This window comes from Pongo abelii, chromosome 11 (assembly GCF_028885655.2).
Source record: "Pongo abelii isolate AG06213 chromosome 11, NHGRI_mPonAbe1-v2.0_pri, whole genome shotgun sequence".
NCBI classification, from domain to species: Eukaryota; Metazoa; Chordata; class Mammalia; order Primates; family Hominidae; genus Pongo; species Pongo abelii.
Window position 1 is genome coordinate 63703320 of NC_071996.2, and position 16151 is coordinate 63719470.

Below are 16151 nucleotides of genomic sequence, written 5' to 3' on the forward strand. Positions count from 1 at the left end.
AGCTGTGAGCATAAAGTGATAACTTTTTGATAAAGCTGAATCTAAAACTCTTCTTCCTAGTTTTTTTCTTTTTGATAAATATTCATTCCCCTTTGACGTGAAGAATATACTAGGTCTTGGTAGTTTATTTTTTACTAAGTTCTTTCTTGGCCAAAAAAAAAAAAGTTGGTGAGGCCCCCGGTTTTGAATTTTACTACTCAGGAAAGGCCTAACCTCAGTTTCTTTAGGGTTTCTCCTGCCCTAAGATTTATTGATGCTAACAGAAAAGAAGACAAGTTCTTATTTGCCTTTATCTTGGTTATGTGTGCATAGATAACGTAAAGTTAAATTTTCTACAAGATGTTGATGGAAAAAGGATAATTTCTAGACAAGAGCCACAATTATTCTAGGTCTCTTGGGAGAAAATTATGTAAACTGAAAGCTAAAACTGAGAGTTTTGAATGAGCCATTTCATTTACCATAACTGTTTTTAAGTGACATAATCATGGCTTCAGAGGAGAAAGTGCTTCCTATCTTTTTCTTACTTTATAGACAGAATGCTGCTGTAGACATTTGTATACAGGTTTCTGTGTGAACATAAATTTTGAAGTGCCCAGGAGTGCATTCATTAGGTCATATAGTACTTACATGTTTGGAGTTTTTGTTTGTTTATTTTAAGAAACACAAAATGTTTTCTAGAGTGGTGAAGGGTATTGGTAGTTTTGTTTTTACAGGCAGTGAACTTGATTAGCTCAGGGTAAGTGTCACTCCTATGGAGAGGGGCAGCTCCAATCTCCGTCCAATCCTTAGAGCTTTAGCTGCAAAGCTTTTAGTCTCACCCAACCTGGGGACTGCCAGAGACTTGGGCTGAATTTAAACTCGGAATTTAAAGTTCTCAAATTCTCTAGGTCTCCTTTCCTTCACTCTCTGGTGACTATGGTTATGATCTCATTCTCCTTCTTGGTTCTTCCAGCCAGAATGTTAGTGGGCTTTGTTATTGGAATTTCAGCCACTACTGTGCCTCTACTGCAGTGTGGCCATCATCAGGACAAAACCATAGAAAACTGGGAATTCACTCTAAGCCAATTACTTACTACACATTTTTTACTCTCCTCCAATATATGCAAAGTTCGGTCTTCAATGTTTTCAGGTAGTTGGTTTGTGTGTGCATATGTGTGGGTGTGTGTGTGTGTGTGTGTGTGTGTTGTCCAAAGTTTATAACTGTTATTTGCAGAAGAATGGTTTGTTAGGTGCTCACTCCTCCACAATGGAATCTGAGCTCCTAAAGTCTAGCTTTTGGTTTTTTTCTGGCTGAGTATGGTCAGGATATGGTCCAAAATCACCCAACATATAAAGAACCCAGAAAATGTGACCCAGTTATAAGAGAACAGACATCAACCTTAAGATGATTCAGACACTGAAATTATCAGACAAGGACTTTATCAGCTGCTATAATTACACCCAGTCTTTTATTAAAAGATAGCTGGGGAGGCAGGAAGGGAGTTAAGCTTTCCAGAGAGGATAGAATTACCAGTAGGGTACTCCACCCATTGTCATGCTTTGTCAAATGCTTAACTTCTATGCCAAGTTTGAGAAATACTATGAAATTTTGTCAAAGAAAATACTGCCAAATTGCCTATGTTAACAAGTGACTCGTTTGGCAAAACTTGAGTAAATCTATCTTAAGTTATTTTTGGATGTACATTTCTATTTGTACGATACATCCTTGAGAACACAGCAAAAAAAAGGCTATACCAAAGGTTTCCCCTCCCACCCTGGGCAATATTTAAGCATCAAAACATGGCCTGTAACTGCTTCTTAGTGATAAATATATTTTTTATTGTATGACAGGAAGATTTTAGAATCTTAAAATTAGTTTGCCTTGGTGCAATATGTAAATGTAACCATTCTTTATCTCCAACCCTATGCTGGATAACTGTACCACTTAACTTCTCCAGCAGCCAAGCATTATGGCTAAGTAGTTAAAGCTACTGGGGCAAAAAGGCTTGTGTTCCAATCACAGCTACTCCGCCTGCCAAACTATACACAAATTATTTGATCTCTTCAAAGCAAATTTTAAAATCATAATTAAATACGTAATTCAGAAGATTTTGTGGCTTGCCAGGTGCAGTGGCGTGCACCTGTAGTCCCAGCTACTTCGGAGGCTGCAACGGGAAGACTGCTTCAGTCCAGAAATTTGACTCCAGTCTGCTCAACGTTGCAAGACCTCCATCTCAAAATAAGCAGATTTTGTGATATCAGTTAAATAAGTAATACATGCAAATTGCTTAAATAATAGCTATTTTCAAGAAGATAGCTTCTGTTCTTCATGGTATAGTGGCATAACACTAAATTTGTGGTTAAAGTATTTTTCCAAATCAGTTCATTTTTTTCTTTTTTGAGACGAGTTCTTGCTGTGTTGCCCAGGCTGGTTTCAGACTCCTCCCTCTCAGCCTCCCTAGTAGTTGGGATTACAGGAGCACACCACCATGCACAGCACAGATCAGTTCATTTTAAATGTAGTGTTTGGGGAAAGAGTGAAATGAGTGTGAGAAATCTTAATTAAATTGGTCACTGAAATTATGCAGTTTCCATTTTGCATTAAAAAAGCATGTCCACAATTAAATATTTCTTCCCTTTAAAGAAATAAATTCAGAAAGATACATGCAAAAGGTACCTAATACAAAGTGAAAGACTTAGAAGATAGTAGAAAAGTATTCATCTCATTCTACAAATTAACTTTGATAGAATTGAAATTACAGTAATTGTGGCAGTACTGGTAAAGGATTTTACCTTTTCTAAAACAATATGTTTTATTGTAGCATTGAATCAGTAGAGATTGTGGGGATGGGTTATGTTAAACCACAACCCAATAAAGAACTTGGAAGTAATTAGGGTGTTTAATTTTATTTTTATATTGTTTATTTTCTTGCCACTTCCTTCAGAACTCTGGGATGGATCCCATTTTGCCCTGGAGTTGTTCCCACACTGGCAGTGGGTTTGCCTAGCACACTGTATCACACAGAACAGACAAGGCTCCTAGGATTTGTGTTTCTCTTGCTTTGCTAGATTTTCAGGAATGTTAATGAGGGTGAGAGAACCATAGATTTTATATGGCCATAAGTTCTTTTAGATTAAATACAATATTCTATTTTTTTTTTACTTTTGTCCTCAAACTTTTATGTACTATTCTTTTATGTTTGTTCTTATCAAATATCTTTCTGTAATTTTTTTTCTGGTCCTGTTTTATACCTTAATCTTTTTCTGTCTCAGCCCTTTTTTCACTTTCTCCCTGATTTAGCTGTATCCAGTGCTTGACTTCACCATAACATCTTTTGTCTCAGTATATGTAGACTGGTAAGGAAATATTCAACCTCAGTTCCTCCTTTAACATTTCATTCTTAGATCTCAAAAATCTAAGTGACAAGTGAATCTTTATTTTCAGTTTTTTTCCTACTACTTACTTTTCCCTTTCCTGTAGTGAATTTTATCAAGCTAACATTTATACCTATTCCATAGTTTATATTCCCTCTACCAATCCATCCCATCCCACCTTGGCTTATTTCTTGGTTTACATTGATCCAAGTAAGGATTCTCGTTTCTGTTTTAAAAGCATATTTCTATTTAGCCTCATCCAGAAACGAAATAAAACATTGACTACACTCAGTTGCCTGAGCTAGCTAAAAATAAATATTCCTTTGCATGCAAGGATCGTAACTAAAGTTTAAAGGGAGTCTTTGATATGAACACTGGAGTAAAGTGAAATATGTATCATTGAAAACTAACCTTCTTTACTTAATAGAAGCCTTTTAAAGTTTAGGTTTCTTATATACCTATGAGAGAATATACATCTTGTTAAAGAGTTTAGTCAGAATTATCTTTAAAAATTCCATGACTCAGCTGGGCGCGGTGGCTCACGCCTGTAATCCCAGCACTTTCAGAGGCCGAGGTGGGCAGATCACCTGAGGTCAGGAGTTCGAAACCAGCCTGACCAACGTGTTGAAACCTTGTCTCTACTAAATATACAAAAATTACTCGAGCATGGTGGCGGGCACTTGTAATCTCAGCTACTTGAGAGGCTGAGGCAGAAGAATCGCTTGAACCCAGGAGATGGAGGTTGCAGTGAGCCAAGATCACGCCACTGCATTCCAGCCAGGGCAACAAAAGCGAGACTCTGTCTCAAAAAAAGAAAAAAAAAAAATTCCGTAACTCAATTTTATTTTGCTGACTTTAATTGCTTAAAACTTTTAAGAAAAAATATGGTTTTGAATGACAATTTTTATTTCTTTTCTATATTGTTCCAATTTTTTATAAAAGGAATAAAATAATTTCACTTTTAGTATCAACTGTAACAAAAGCAGGTGTTAAGGAAAATGTACATTTCTTTCTTTGAGAGGTTGATATCTAACATATCCTCGAACGGGAAACAAAAACATTTTTGATTATTTTTGCATCAATAATAAAGCCTGATTTGGACTAATGAAATATTAACCACTTTTTTTCTCCTTCTTAAATATCACTGCATATTCAACTGTCCCTTGAACATATATTTTTGATATAATACCCATCTAGGGAGAAGCTTAAATTGATTTACACTAAATCAAAATTCTCCCAATTCACATAAGAAATTTAAGGAAACATTTTACATCTTCCAACTGTTTCAGATGTGTTTATCTTAATGGATTTAGTTGAATGACTTACCCAGCGACATACTGGAAGTGTATATGAAAAGTATGATGTGTAAAACTCTTATTTCAGCATTCATTCCACAAGTTCAGCATTTCCAAACTAGTACTTGGAACAGTTTATGATGTTAAGTATTTTAAGTTTTAGTACCTCAAAATAAATTCATTTTTTGAATGATTTAATGCTTAAAATCTCCTAAAATATAATGTTCAAAATTCCCTTGCTTTCTTATTTGAAGTTACAACTTCATCTTCCTGCAGTACAGAGCCCACTTGGATTATATTTGAGAATAGAAAGAAAAATACAAGTTATCCTTACTCGCTGAGATGCTCAACAAACTGATTAATCTTTATTAAGATAATGCATTGAAAAAAAAGTCTGAATTTCTGGGAAAGTGTTGAAGTTGCCATTGATTATACTAATCCTAAATCCTTTGAAAAATTAATGATTGTTTTCAGAAAGTTGTATCAGACTGCTATAATGGAAAATAGCATTAACATGTTATGCCCCATTCTAAATAAACCCGACTTCAAAATGTCTGTCAGAAAACCGTTTACTTTTTTTTTTTTTTTCCCCCAAGTAACATGTTAAGAGGTCCCTTTGAAAATTTTTCTTGGGTACTGGGAACTCAGAATTTTCATTTGAAATATATTAACAGCTTTATTTGGCATCAGTGATAAAAGGTGCAGTGTATTGCCTAGTACAACCAGTAATACTTTTTTCAATAAGAATAAAAACAAAAATAATAGTAAGCAGAGCTGTGTTCCCAAAGAAGCTGAAGACCTTAGTTTAGATACTTCATAGGAATTCCTTAAGGAGTCCTCCTTTACCTCCTGCCAATACACCGAAGGAATCTTTTCTTGATAAATTCACCCACACTAGTTATCAAATCTAAACATCACAGAAGTAAGTTAGCATCAATTATTTACCAAGCGAGACAAAGGTTTGTCATTTTTTTCCTATCTTTTCCTTCAGCCCTCTTCATCCCCATTAGTTTTTAATACTTTAATCTCAGAAGCAATCATTCCTAGTTTATGTCAAAGTCAGGACTTTGGAATTTGGAGCACTATCTTTACCACTTTCTGTAACTATCTCCAGTTTTAGGCTAAAACTACAGGGCATTACTCTTTGTTTTTTTTTTTTTTTTGGTTTTTTTTTGAGACAGTCTTGCTCTCTCGCCCAGGCTGGAGTGCAGTGGTACAATCTTGGCTCACTATAAGGAGGTCATTCAATTTAATATATAATCATTTATTTTATGATTTGTTTGACATATTAAATTGTCAAATATAAGCATTCTCTTAATATACCTCTTCTCTGATTTTGTTGATATAGACTTAATGATAAAATCTTTTAAAAGTTTGTTTTCGTATTTGTAGTGTTCTGACTGGCTGGCTAGCTGTAAAATGTTGCCTTTCTTCCTAGTCCACACTAAAATCCATTGAGTGTTCTAATTGTACAAAACACCATAGAAAAATCTTGTCTACCGCTTTTAAAAACAAACGGTGAATGTGAAAATATCTTCTGATGTGACTGCATTGTAATGCTCATTACAGCAGTTTTAATCCAGAAGAATACATGACCTGAATGTTTGTCAAACACATGATATGCAGCAACAAAATAATCTTTATTTTACTTCAGTCTGACAATATAATGTATAAAATCACAAATTCTTCGTATTGGCAAGATTTTATTTTACTAATTCTGAGATATAAAAATAATACTCTGTATATATTTAAAATATTTATTTAGAAAAAACTGGGAAATAAATTGGAGAAGATATTAATTTTAAGAAAAACAAACTGAAATCAAGTCTTTGTCTTAGAGAACAAATAAGACTGAAGAAATTGAAAGAAATCTTTTGAAAAGCAAGAGTGAGGTACTTAAGTGATAAGACACAATGAAGTAAAATCTTCCATTTATAATAGCTACAATGACCTTAATTGAATAAAATCTAAATGTCACTAAAGACAGATGTCCACTGGTTTGGATTTGAAATTTAAGAACTATACAATTTTGGATGAATTATAACTTATGATTCTGTATTAGGATTCTTCAGATCTCTGGGCTTTTCAGTTTATAAGCTTTAGAAAGTACACAACACTTTCTAGGTATGATGTAAAATTTTTTAAATATTTAAACCATAGAATACATTATTATAACATGTTCTTTAATGTTGATTTTTAAATGTCAGAATAGATGTAATACCAGTGTAAGCCACAGGGTGGGAGTGAAAGGCAAGAACTTGTGTTGAAGCAGCTTAAATACATAATTGCACCATCTTTATAAACCTTTTACATGCTTGTTGAATTATAAGGAGCTGTAGCTTGGTTTTCTTTCTTCCTTTAATACAGCTGCATTCTTCAGCAAAGAATCTATAACAAAAGACAAACACGTTGATTTAAATATATAGGCCATTTTTACTGAATATCGAAAGAAGTAAACACATAGATTTTTTTCCCCCTAAGTTTCTGGGTGTATGAGGTGCTTGGTGAACAGAGCAGCAATTTTGATCAATAGTTGAATTTGAGAAATTTCTTGAATTACCAGTACCAGAAATAGTAATTGAAATTACCAGAAATATTTCACCTCTTCAGATTTTCCTTCATTTTCCTTTTTCCTTGATTTTTCTCATTTAAAGAAAAAAATCAATTGTATATTACATATAAGTCTATAAGCTGTCTCAAGTTATTTTTCAGTAGGGAAGGCAAATAAATTTTCCTTTGTGTTTTCTCTTTACTCAACCTCATTTGAATTTGGGAGCAATTTAAAGTAGTAATAGTAATCATTTTGTATCTTTAAGGTAAGAAGACAAGAGGTTTCTTCTCCTAGAAAAGAAACTTCAGCAAGGAGTCTTGGCAGTCCTTTGCTCCATGAAAGGTAGTTCTACATCCTTTTTTGCCAACTCTTAAAAATTATCAATACTGAAATATATTTTATATATTTTTTTAAGCTTTAACAATTGCAAAAAAAAATAGCCTTTTGGAATAAGTGGAAGTGACCAACCCCTGAATCCTACGTGTTAAAAATGACCTAAACAAGTCATGCAGTTAATAGCAGAGCTGGATCTAAAACTTGAATTCTCTAAAGCTCTACTATTTCAATAGACCAAGTGTTAAGGCCGTATTTCTTTATATGAATGGATCCTAATGTGAACCTTACCAAAATGAGGAATATTTAATATTCTATTTAAGATATTTGCAGAGAACAAAAGTCAATGCATTGAAATTTCTAATGTGAGAATAAGACAGCCAGCATTAGTGTATATATGAATAAGTAGATATGCTAGACTATACTATATTTATGTATTAAAACTTTTAATTTATCACTTACTTTGTGCCTGGCCCTCTACAAACACAAGCTGATTTTTGGGACATTGTCTAGGAATTTAAAATAATTTTTTTTAACTTTTAAATAATTATTTTGTGGTACTACATAAGTTTGATTATTTAAAAAACTTGGAAATTATAGCTTTACATTTTAAAATGTTGATTTTTTTTTTTTAGGGGTAATATAGAGAAGACTTTCTGGGATCTGAAAGAAGAATTTCATAGAATATGCATGCTAGCAAAAGCACAGAAAGACCACTTAAGCAAACTTAATATACCAGACACAGCAACTGGTAAGATTTAATTTAATTTACAGTAATATTGATTTGCTTGATTGAAATTGATTTCCTTTTGAATGTGAAAATATTCCTGAATGCCTATTAAGTGTGTAGCATCAGTAATTTACCCCTCATCCACATATGTTTGAATGTGTACATGCTGTGTAAGTTCTGTAATGTATTACATGTGTAATTGTTGGTTTTTTTCTCTTTGTTGTATATGGTACTATATAGATTGAATTGAAAGACATAATTACTAATTATCTTAATGAGATATCCCACCTTAAAAAAATACAAAATAAATAAACAGACTATATCCCTGAAAGTTTTCAGTTGTTGTTTGGGGACTTTATTAAACATTAACTTTTATGTTAATAAGTGACCTTGAAGCCACACTACCATATTATATGAGCTAAGTAAAATTATAACATCAGGTTTGTTTGTAACTTCTGCCTGAAAGTTCATTACATACACTATGGATAGATTTTTTTTTCATGTTCTTTTTTTTTTTTTTTAATTAAATACAGGATCTTGCTATGTTGCCCAGACTGGAGTGCAGTGGCTATTCACAGGCCTGATGGTGCACTACAGCCTTGAACTCCTGGGCTCAAGAATTCTTTGAACTCATTTGGTTCAAGAATAAAAATGTGGCCCTCAAATTTCCTGAGTGCTAGTTGTGTTTAATGCACAAAATACACATTTAGTATAAAATATAATTTAGAAGGAACATTTGTTTTACATATGTGTTATAGTATGTTTTGTAAATGCTGTACCCTTTCCTAAAACCCCAGACTGGCTTCCTGGTGTTTGTTTCAGTAGTTCTATATGAATAGCAAAATATAAGGGATTAGGTCTGGCAACCAAACACTTCTGCAAACAAAAGGAAGGTAAACTGATCATTTATAATGATAAATTCTCCTTTACCTTTGTGATTTGAGCTATTCTGCAGACAATTCCCAAGGGATGTGATTTACAGTTTTCACTCAGAGATGTTGCAGTCTTGCTAACACCCCTTTAATTAAAGATCACTTTCCATTTCTTGCAGCTCTTACATCTAGGCTATTTAAAATCATTTTATAGTGTAAATTCACTTTTTGCTACTACTACCATTTTATTTTCAGAAAAGTTACACAATGTGGTATTACAGAAACAAAATAATCTTTGTAGACAGACATAATTTGGTTCTTTCTCTCCCTTCCCCCACCTCCCCCAAAACAGCACTTTTCTTCACCTTAATTTTTGTTATTTTCATGAGAAATTGATCTTTTGCATGGACTAAAGATACTAGGTACCTCTGAAGTAAATGAATTATTTCTGTTTAAAATATGCTAGCTATGGAGAAGTAGTACCTAGAATTCATAAACATGCTTTTTTGAACATCAGCATCTTTTCAAGGCATTGTAATGGTGATATATTCTTTGTTACACAGAAAACTTACCTCATTATCAATGACTTAATACTTTGACCATTTTTAAATTGCACAGGTCTAAATCTGAGTATGTATCTGTCAACTAGAACACTGAGTATTTAACTTCAGTTTCTTCTTCACTAAAACTGCTTCTTGATGCTTTATTTTTATGCTTTATATTAACAGTGTCACAAATAATAAATACATTATTCTCAAAATATTTTGTGCTACAGACTCTAGTGAAGTTTTGCTGGGGTCCAAAGAGAAACCAAAATAAATATTATACTCTGACAGTAGTATATCAAAAGGAGAAAGGAAAAAATATTTTTTGAAAAGATGCCTATTCAGGGTTTCCAAGTATGTATGCTACACTGTATAAAAATATAGAAGAACTATTTTGAATATGATTTGCACAATATATCTGGGAAAGGTATGTGTATTGTCCCTATGTTATTTTGTATTAAAATTTGATTTTTACTTTTAAATAACCAGATATGATTCATTTGAAAATACTGAATTAGAATTCTACATTTCCTATTTATTACTTTTAAATACTTTGTTTTTTCTACTTGTCTACATATGTCAATAGACTTAAGAAATGATAAAGATAAAATGTATGTTTATCCATAGCTTCAAATAAAGTACTGTTTGGTTCATAAAGGAGTATCCAATTTCAGTAGAGATTAGGAAAGAAGAATATAGGATTAAGGGTAACAAACATCCATGAGAAGGGTAACAAACAACCATGAGGTCTTTTTCTTTTGTCAATATACAACGTAATTATACTGAGAAGTAACTAAATGGATAGCCTACATTTAAAACTGGGAAATCTAAAAATATTTCCCATTTTACTTTTTCCTTGCAAAGCTAAGTATTCTTAAAATAGACAAAATAGAAAAGCTATTTGCTCACCTGATCATGTTTCTCAATATGGTGTCAGGATGACAAGTGCTTTCATGCATCTCATTTGAGTTTTAAGTTGTCTCAGCTTAGATTTCTAGTAGCATTAGGAATGTAAGGTTTAAATTTTTTTAATAGATATTAACTCTCTTGAGTTATCAAGTTAATCTGCTTGAGCAGATTAACTCAGATTATTTTAATGTGGCTGAGTTTTATGCCAGCTAGCTTTGCTGAAAGAAAATATCTGTTTTTTTAGAGCTGTTTGATTTCTCCTCGTTTTGTTCACAGCGGGGATAGATCAACTGCTAGAAAAATAATTCAAAGCACATTTCTGTCAATTTGGGGACTTCTCTCTATATATAGGAACCAACATGTTCAATGTAGCATAATGGTTCAGAGCACAAATCTACAGTTAGGTTGCCTGGGTTCCAGTGGCAGATCTACCACTTACTATTGTAGTTGTGTGGCCTTTGAATTAACCTCTCCAACCAGTTTCTTCACATGTAAAGTGGGGATAATAATAGTGCCTACCTCAGGATTACTTTGAGTATTATATGAATTAATGTACATACAATTATTATAATAGTACATGCCATGTGGAAGTGCTATTAATGTTAATAGTCATTGCCATTAGCAGCAGCAGCAGATTCTCCAGCATTCACCTTGTTCTCCTTGTGAAGATCATTTGATAAGTCTGTCCTCTTCGGGTGTTACAGAATCTGATTATCTCAACAGTTGGTTTTCCTGATTTGTTATTTGCAAGTAGCAAATGTCATCTACAAAGACAGTACTGTTTCCTAGACTTTCCTACCACTTTCAAGTCTACTGCCAGGGAAAATGACTACTCGAGAGTTAATGGACTTTAAGAACCTCAGAGGCTAAAGAAATCCAGATAAAAATTAAGCTTGGTAACAATTACTGTAGCACTCCTAGTCATAGAGTATCTGGTAAATGTTGATTAGTATAGTAGGCTTTGTAGGGGAGAGATTACAGATTCATTCAGAATTCATTTGTTAGGGGCATACTATGTGCCAGACACTGGGCAAGGGTCTGGAGTTAGAGGGAAACAAAACGGTTTAAGACCTCAAAAAACCTACTTTAATGGGAGAAAGAGAGTTATACTTGGAAATACAGTCATGGGCCAAATGACATTTTCAGTCAACAACAGATTGCATATACAATGATGGCCCCATAAGATTATAATGGTACTTAAAAGTTCATATCAGCCCAGGCGCAGTGGCTCATGCCTGTAATCCCAGCACTTTGGGAGGCTGAGCTGGGCAGATCACCTGAGGTTGGGAGTTCGAGACCACCCTGACCAACATGGAGAAACCCCGTCTCTACTAAAAATACAAAATTAGCCGGGTGTGGTGACGCATGCCCGTAATCCCAGCTACTCGGGAGGCTGAGGCAGGAGAATCACTTGAACCTGGGAGGCAGAGGTTGCAGTGAGCCAAGATCATGCCATTGCACTCTATCCAGCCTGGGCAACAAGAGCGAAGCTCCATCTCAAAAAAAAAAAAGTTCATATCACCCTAGTGACATTGTAGGTAGCTGTTGTTACATTGTAGCACACTGGTTTTTTTTGTAAAATTAGTGTAACCTAAGTGTATAGTGTTCATAAAGTCTACAGTGATGTACAGTAATATCCTAGGCCTTCACATTCACTCACCATTAACTCACTGACTCACCCAGAGCAACCTCCAGTCCTGCAAATTCCATTCATGGTAAGTGCTCTATACAGGCATACCCATTTTTTATCTTTTATGCCATATTTTTACTGTACCTTTTCAGTGTTTAAATACACAGATACCATTGTGTTACCTACAGTATTCAGTACAGTAACATGTTGTATAGGTTTGTAGCCTAAGAACAATAGGCTATACCATATAGTGTAGGTGTGTAGTAGACTATACTGTCTAGCTTTCTGTAAGTACACTCTATGATGTTTGCACAATGACAAAATTGCCTAAGACTGCATTTCTCAAAATGTTCCATCATTAAGTGACACATAACTATATAACAGAGTGTTTCAGTCCTCAGGGCATCCAAGAGTCATGGGAGAGTCATCCAGAGAAACTTATGTCCAAGCCAAGATATGAAGGACAAATAAGAGTTGGGCAAAGAGTAATGGGAGGGGACACTTCAGGCAGTCTGCACGGCATGTGCAAAGGTGCAAAGACAAGAGAGTGTGGCTATTTTGGAGAACTATACGAAGTTCATTATAGCCAGAGTATGGAGTGAAAGATGAGCATGGAGAGATGACCAGGGGCCAGTCATGAACAGTCTAATAAGCCTTTTCTGAGATCTGAGGGGCTTGTAGAGCCATCAAAAGATTTTATTAGGAAGGTAACATGGTCAGATTAGTATTTTAGAAAAACTACTCTGAGAATGAGGGATGGAGGCGAAGTTGCAATGAAGAGAACAGATTGGATATGAGACAAATTTAGAGGCAAGGAAGCAGTTTAAAGGCTGTTATAATAATCCAATAAGAAAGGATGGTATGAAGAGAGGTATAAAGAGAGGCAGTAGGTATATAACAAGATGAACCAAAGAAGTTGGTTGCATTGTACTACACATACCCAAACAGAAAAAAATATATTGGAATGTGCTGTGGCAAAAGACAGAGAGGTGTCATGAGACTGCCAAGACCAGAGGAATATAAAGGAACTGACATTTGTTAAGTGCCTACTAACCTGTACAGATACTTTGTATACCTTGTGTTCTGTATACCCTGTCTACCTAAATTTGCATCGTTGGTAATGTCTCTATTTGTGAATGTTCAACAGTGCTGATGACAATCCTTAAAATACATACATTACCAACTTCAGTGCCTTCTTTGAGGGGCATTGTGGAGCTTAATTTGGCTTTTTCTAGTGTCTCAGAATCATCAACATGGAGAGTACTTTGATGATTGTTTTTTTGTATTGAGCACTCATTGGCCCTATACTAGACTGTAGTGTTTTCTAAGTTCTTATATCAGCTTTTTTGTCTTTCTTATCTCTTCCTATGCTTTTAGCTCTTGTTGATATCTATGTCTGCCTTTAGCAACTCATATTCCCTTTTAATTTGCTGTTTCAAACCAGCTATGAGCTACGGAAATACCACCAAGTTTGTTAGAATAAATCTAAAATGACAATAGGAACAAAATTCATATATCTATGAACCTTGTGGCTCTAATTCTGGCTAGAAAGGAAGCTGTACTTCCTTTCTAGCTTTTGACTGTGTCCTAGAAAGCTGAATTTGTTGGATAAGTGGTTCTAGATAAATGAGCTACAGAGGCCCTTTTATCTACCAGATATTTACCTGTTTTTTACAGAGGTCTTTTTTAAAAAAAGATATAAGATGATAAAATAATCTATTCATCCACAGTTTTCTTAACATGCATCACAATATTTCATCCTTCCTTTGCCTTCACTGTCTTCTTTTTCCCAACTCCTGCAACCACTAGTCCCTCACATGGATTATTGAGAGCAGACAGTGGCTAAACTGATTAGTGATATACTTAGACAGTGACAATAATAAATGACCTAATTTTAGATATACCTAGTAAGATTTTCCCTTTTAACAACTTATTTGTCTAAGCAAACTCACAGTTATAGCTTCCGTTACTGACAAAATGTTTAAATGTATACACTACAAGCAAATGTTTTTTAAGTGTGGAGCAGTGTAACTGTGAACAAGATGCAAAGCTTACAGCAGAAGACCTAGGAAAAGACAAAGTAGTTAAATTGCAACTAATAAGCTATGTTTCAGTTCACCCACTGGAGACTGCTAATATTCTGTGTAAGATGGTAGCAAATTTTAAAATTCCAGTTGTCTTCATTTGCTATAAAAACCAATAGAAAAAATAATAATAATCTCTCCAAAGCTGATTGAACAGATTTTTTTAATGATTTGAATGCGGCTGTTTCTCTTTTGTGTTCTTCTCCCTGCAGAAACACAGTGCTCTGTGCCTATACAGTGTACGGATAAAACAGATAAACAAGAAGCGCTGTTTAAGCCTCAGGCTAAAGATGATATAAATAGAGGTGCACCATCCATCACATCTGTCACACCAAGAGGACTGTGCAGAGATGAAGAAGACACCTCTTTTGAATCACTTTCTAAATTCAATGTCAAGTTTCCACCTATGGACAATGACTCAACTTTCTTACATAGCACTCCAGAGAGACCCGGCATCCTTAGTCCTGCCACGTCTGAGGCAATGTGCCAAGAGAAATTTAATATGGAGTTCAGAGACAACCCAGGGAACTTTGTTAAAACAGAAGAAACTTTATTTGAAATTCAGGGAATTGACCCCATAGCTTCAGCTATACAAAACCTTAAAACAACTGACAAAACAAAGCCCTCAAATCTTGTAAACACTTGTATCAGGACAACTCTGGATAGAGCTGCGTGTTTGCCACCTGGAGACCATAATGCATTATATGTAAATACTTTCCCACTTCTGGACCCATCTGATGCACCTTTTCCCTCACTCGATTCCCCGGGAAAAGCTGTCCGAGGACCACAGCAGGTAACTGTTTTGCATTAACAAATATATTATTATGTGTGAACACACATTTTGCCATACATGCACAGATATGCATCTCTTTTACGTTATCAAACATCTTTTTTAAACTACTGACTAGCCAAAGTTAAGGCTTTCAAAAAAACAAGTCCTATAATAAATGACATGAAATTAGAAAAGCTGAATATGGTAAAACTCTATTGTAAAGTACCCTAGAATTTATGTCAGATTTAAAAATACCTGTTAAGCTTTATCCATATCTATCATGGTGTCACTTTCTTAGTTCCTTATTCAAAGCTTGTTTACTCAGGATTAATAAGATTATTAAATTTCATAGTGTGAAACAAATGCTGTTTAATAGTTTGTGTATATCATATTCATCTTTATAAGAATTCATGATCTTTCATAAGTAAATAATTGCATCTTACATTTCTATTTATCAAAATAAGTGAACTGTCTTTCAATGAATACTTCTACTACATCCTCAGTTATATAGTACACAGATCTGTAGGGTTTAGTTTGGTTTTGGTTGCTAATCTGGAAATGAACATGTAGCCTAGTATATTTTTTAAATAGTCTCTGCATGTGTATGATATCAAATATTTTATTTAATGTTTCTAAAGCTCACAGACTTATATCCCCCAAACCACTCCTGCCCTCCCTTTTAGATTCAAGTTCTATCACAGAATGATTCTTTTAGTTAAAAAAAGTTTGTCTGAAAGCAAATGAAAACTATATAATGTTTACAAAAAACAGAAGCTTATGAAAATACAGATTGATGTAAATGTCTATGTAACTTGCAAACATTTGTCTGATTTCTCTTTGCCTTGAGATATTTAATTTTTTAAAAAAGTTATTAATACCCTTTTGCTTTAAGTACACGTATAGGTTATAGACTTAAATCAGCATGCAAAGAAGGCAGTTGTCAAGCTGTGGTATATTTTAGTAGTGGGAAGAACTAGGCATGGCTGACAATAAGTTTTAATTATAGCCTCACTGTTCTTGTTCATTGTACTTTATTTCACGTCATAGTCTCAGTTATAGTTGCTACTAAATGAAAC

At 34.2% G+C, this 16151-nt stretch overlaps 1 protein-coding gene across 3 annotated transcripts in view; it reads left to right on the forward strand.

The window, feature by feature from the left end:
• TANK (TRAF family member associated NFKB activator) overlaps positions 1 to 16151 on the forward strand; it is a 75642-nt gene that overhangs the window by 55945 nt on the left and 3546 nt on the right. For all 3 annotated transcript variants that reach the window (XM_024243448.3, XM_024243447.2, XM_009237776.4), the window contains 3 exons: positions 7466 to 7542; positions 8169 to 8284; positions 14516 to 15096. In XM_024243448.3, coding sequence (XP_024099216.1) covers positions 7466 to 7542; positions 8169 to 8284; positions 14516 to 15096 — 774 coding nt within the window. The remainder of the gene's footprint in view (positions 1 to 7465; positions 7543 to 8168; positions 8285 to 14515; positions 15097 to 16151) is intronic.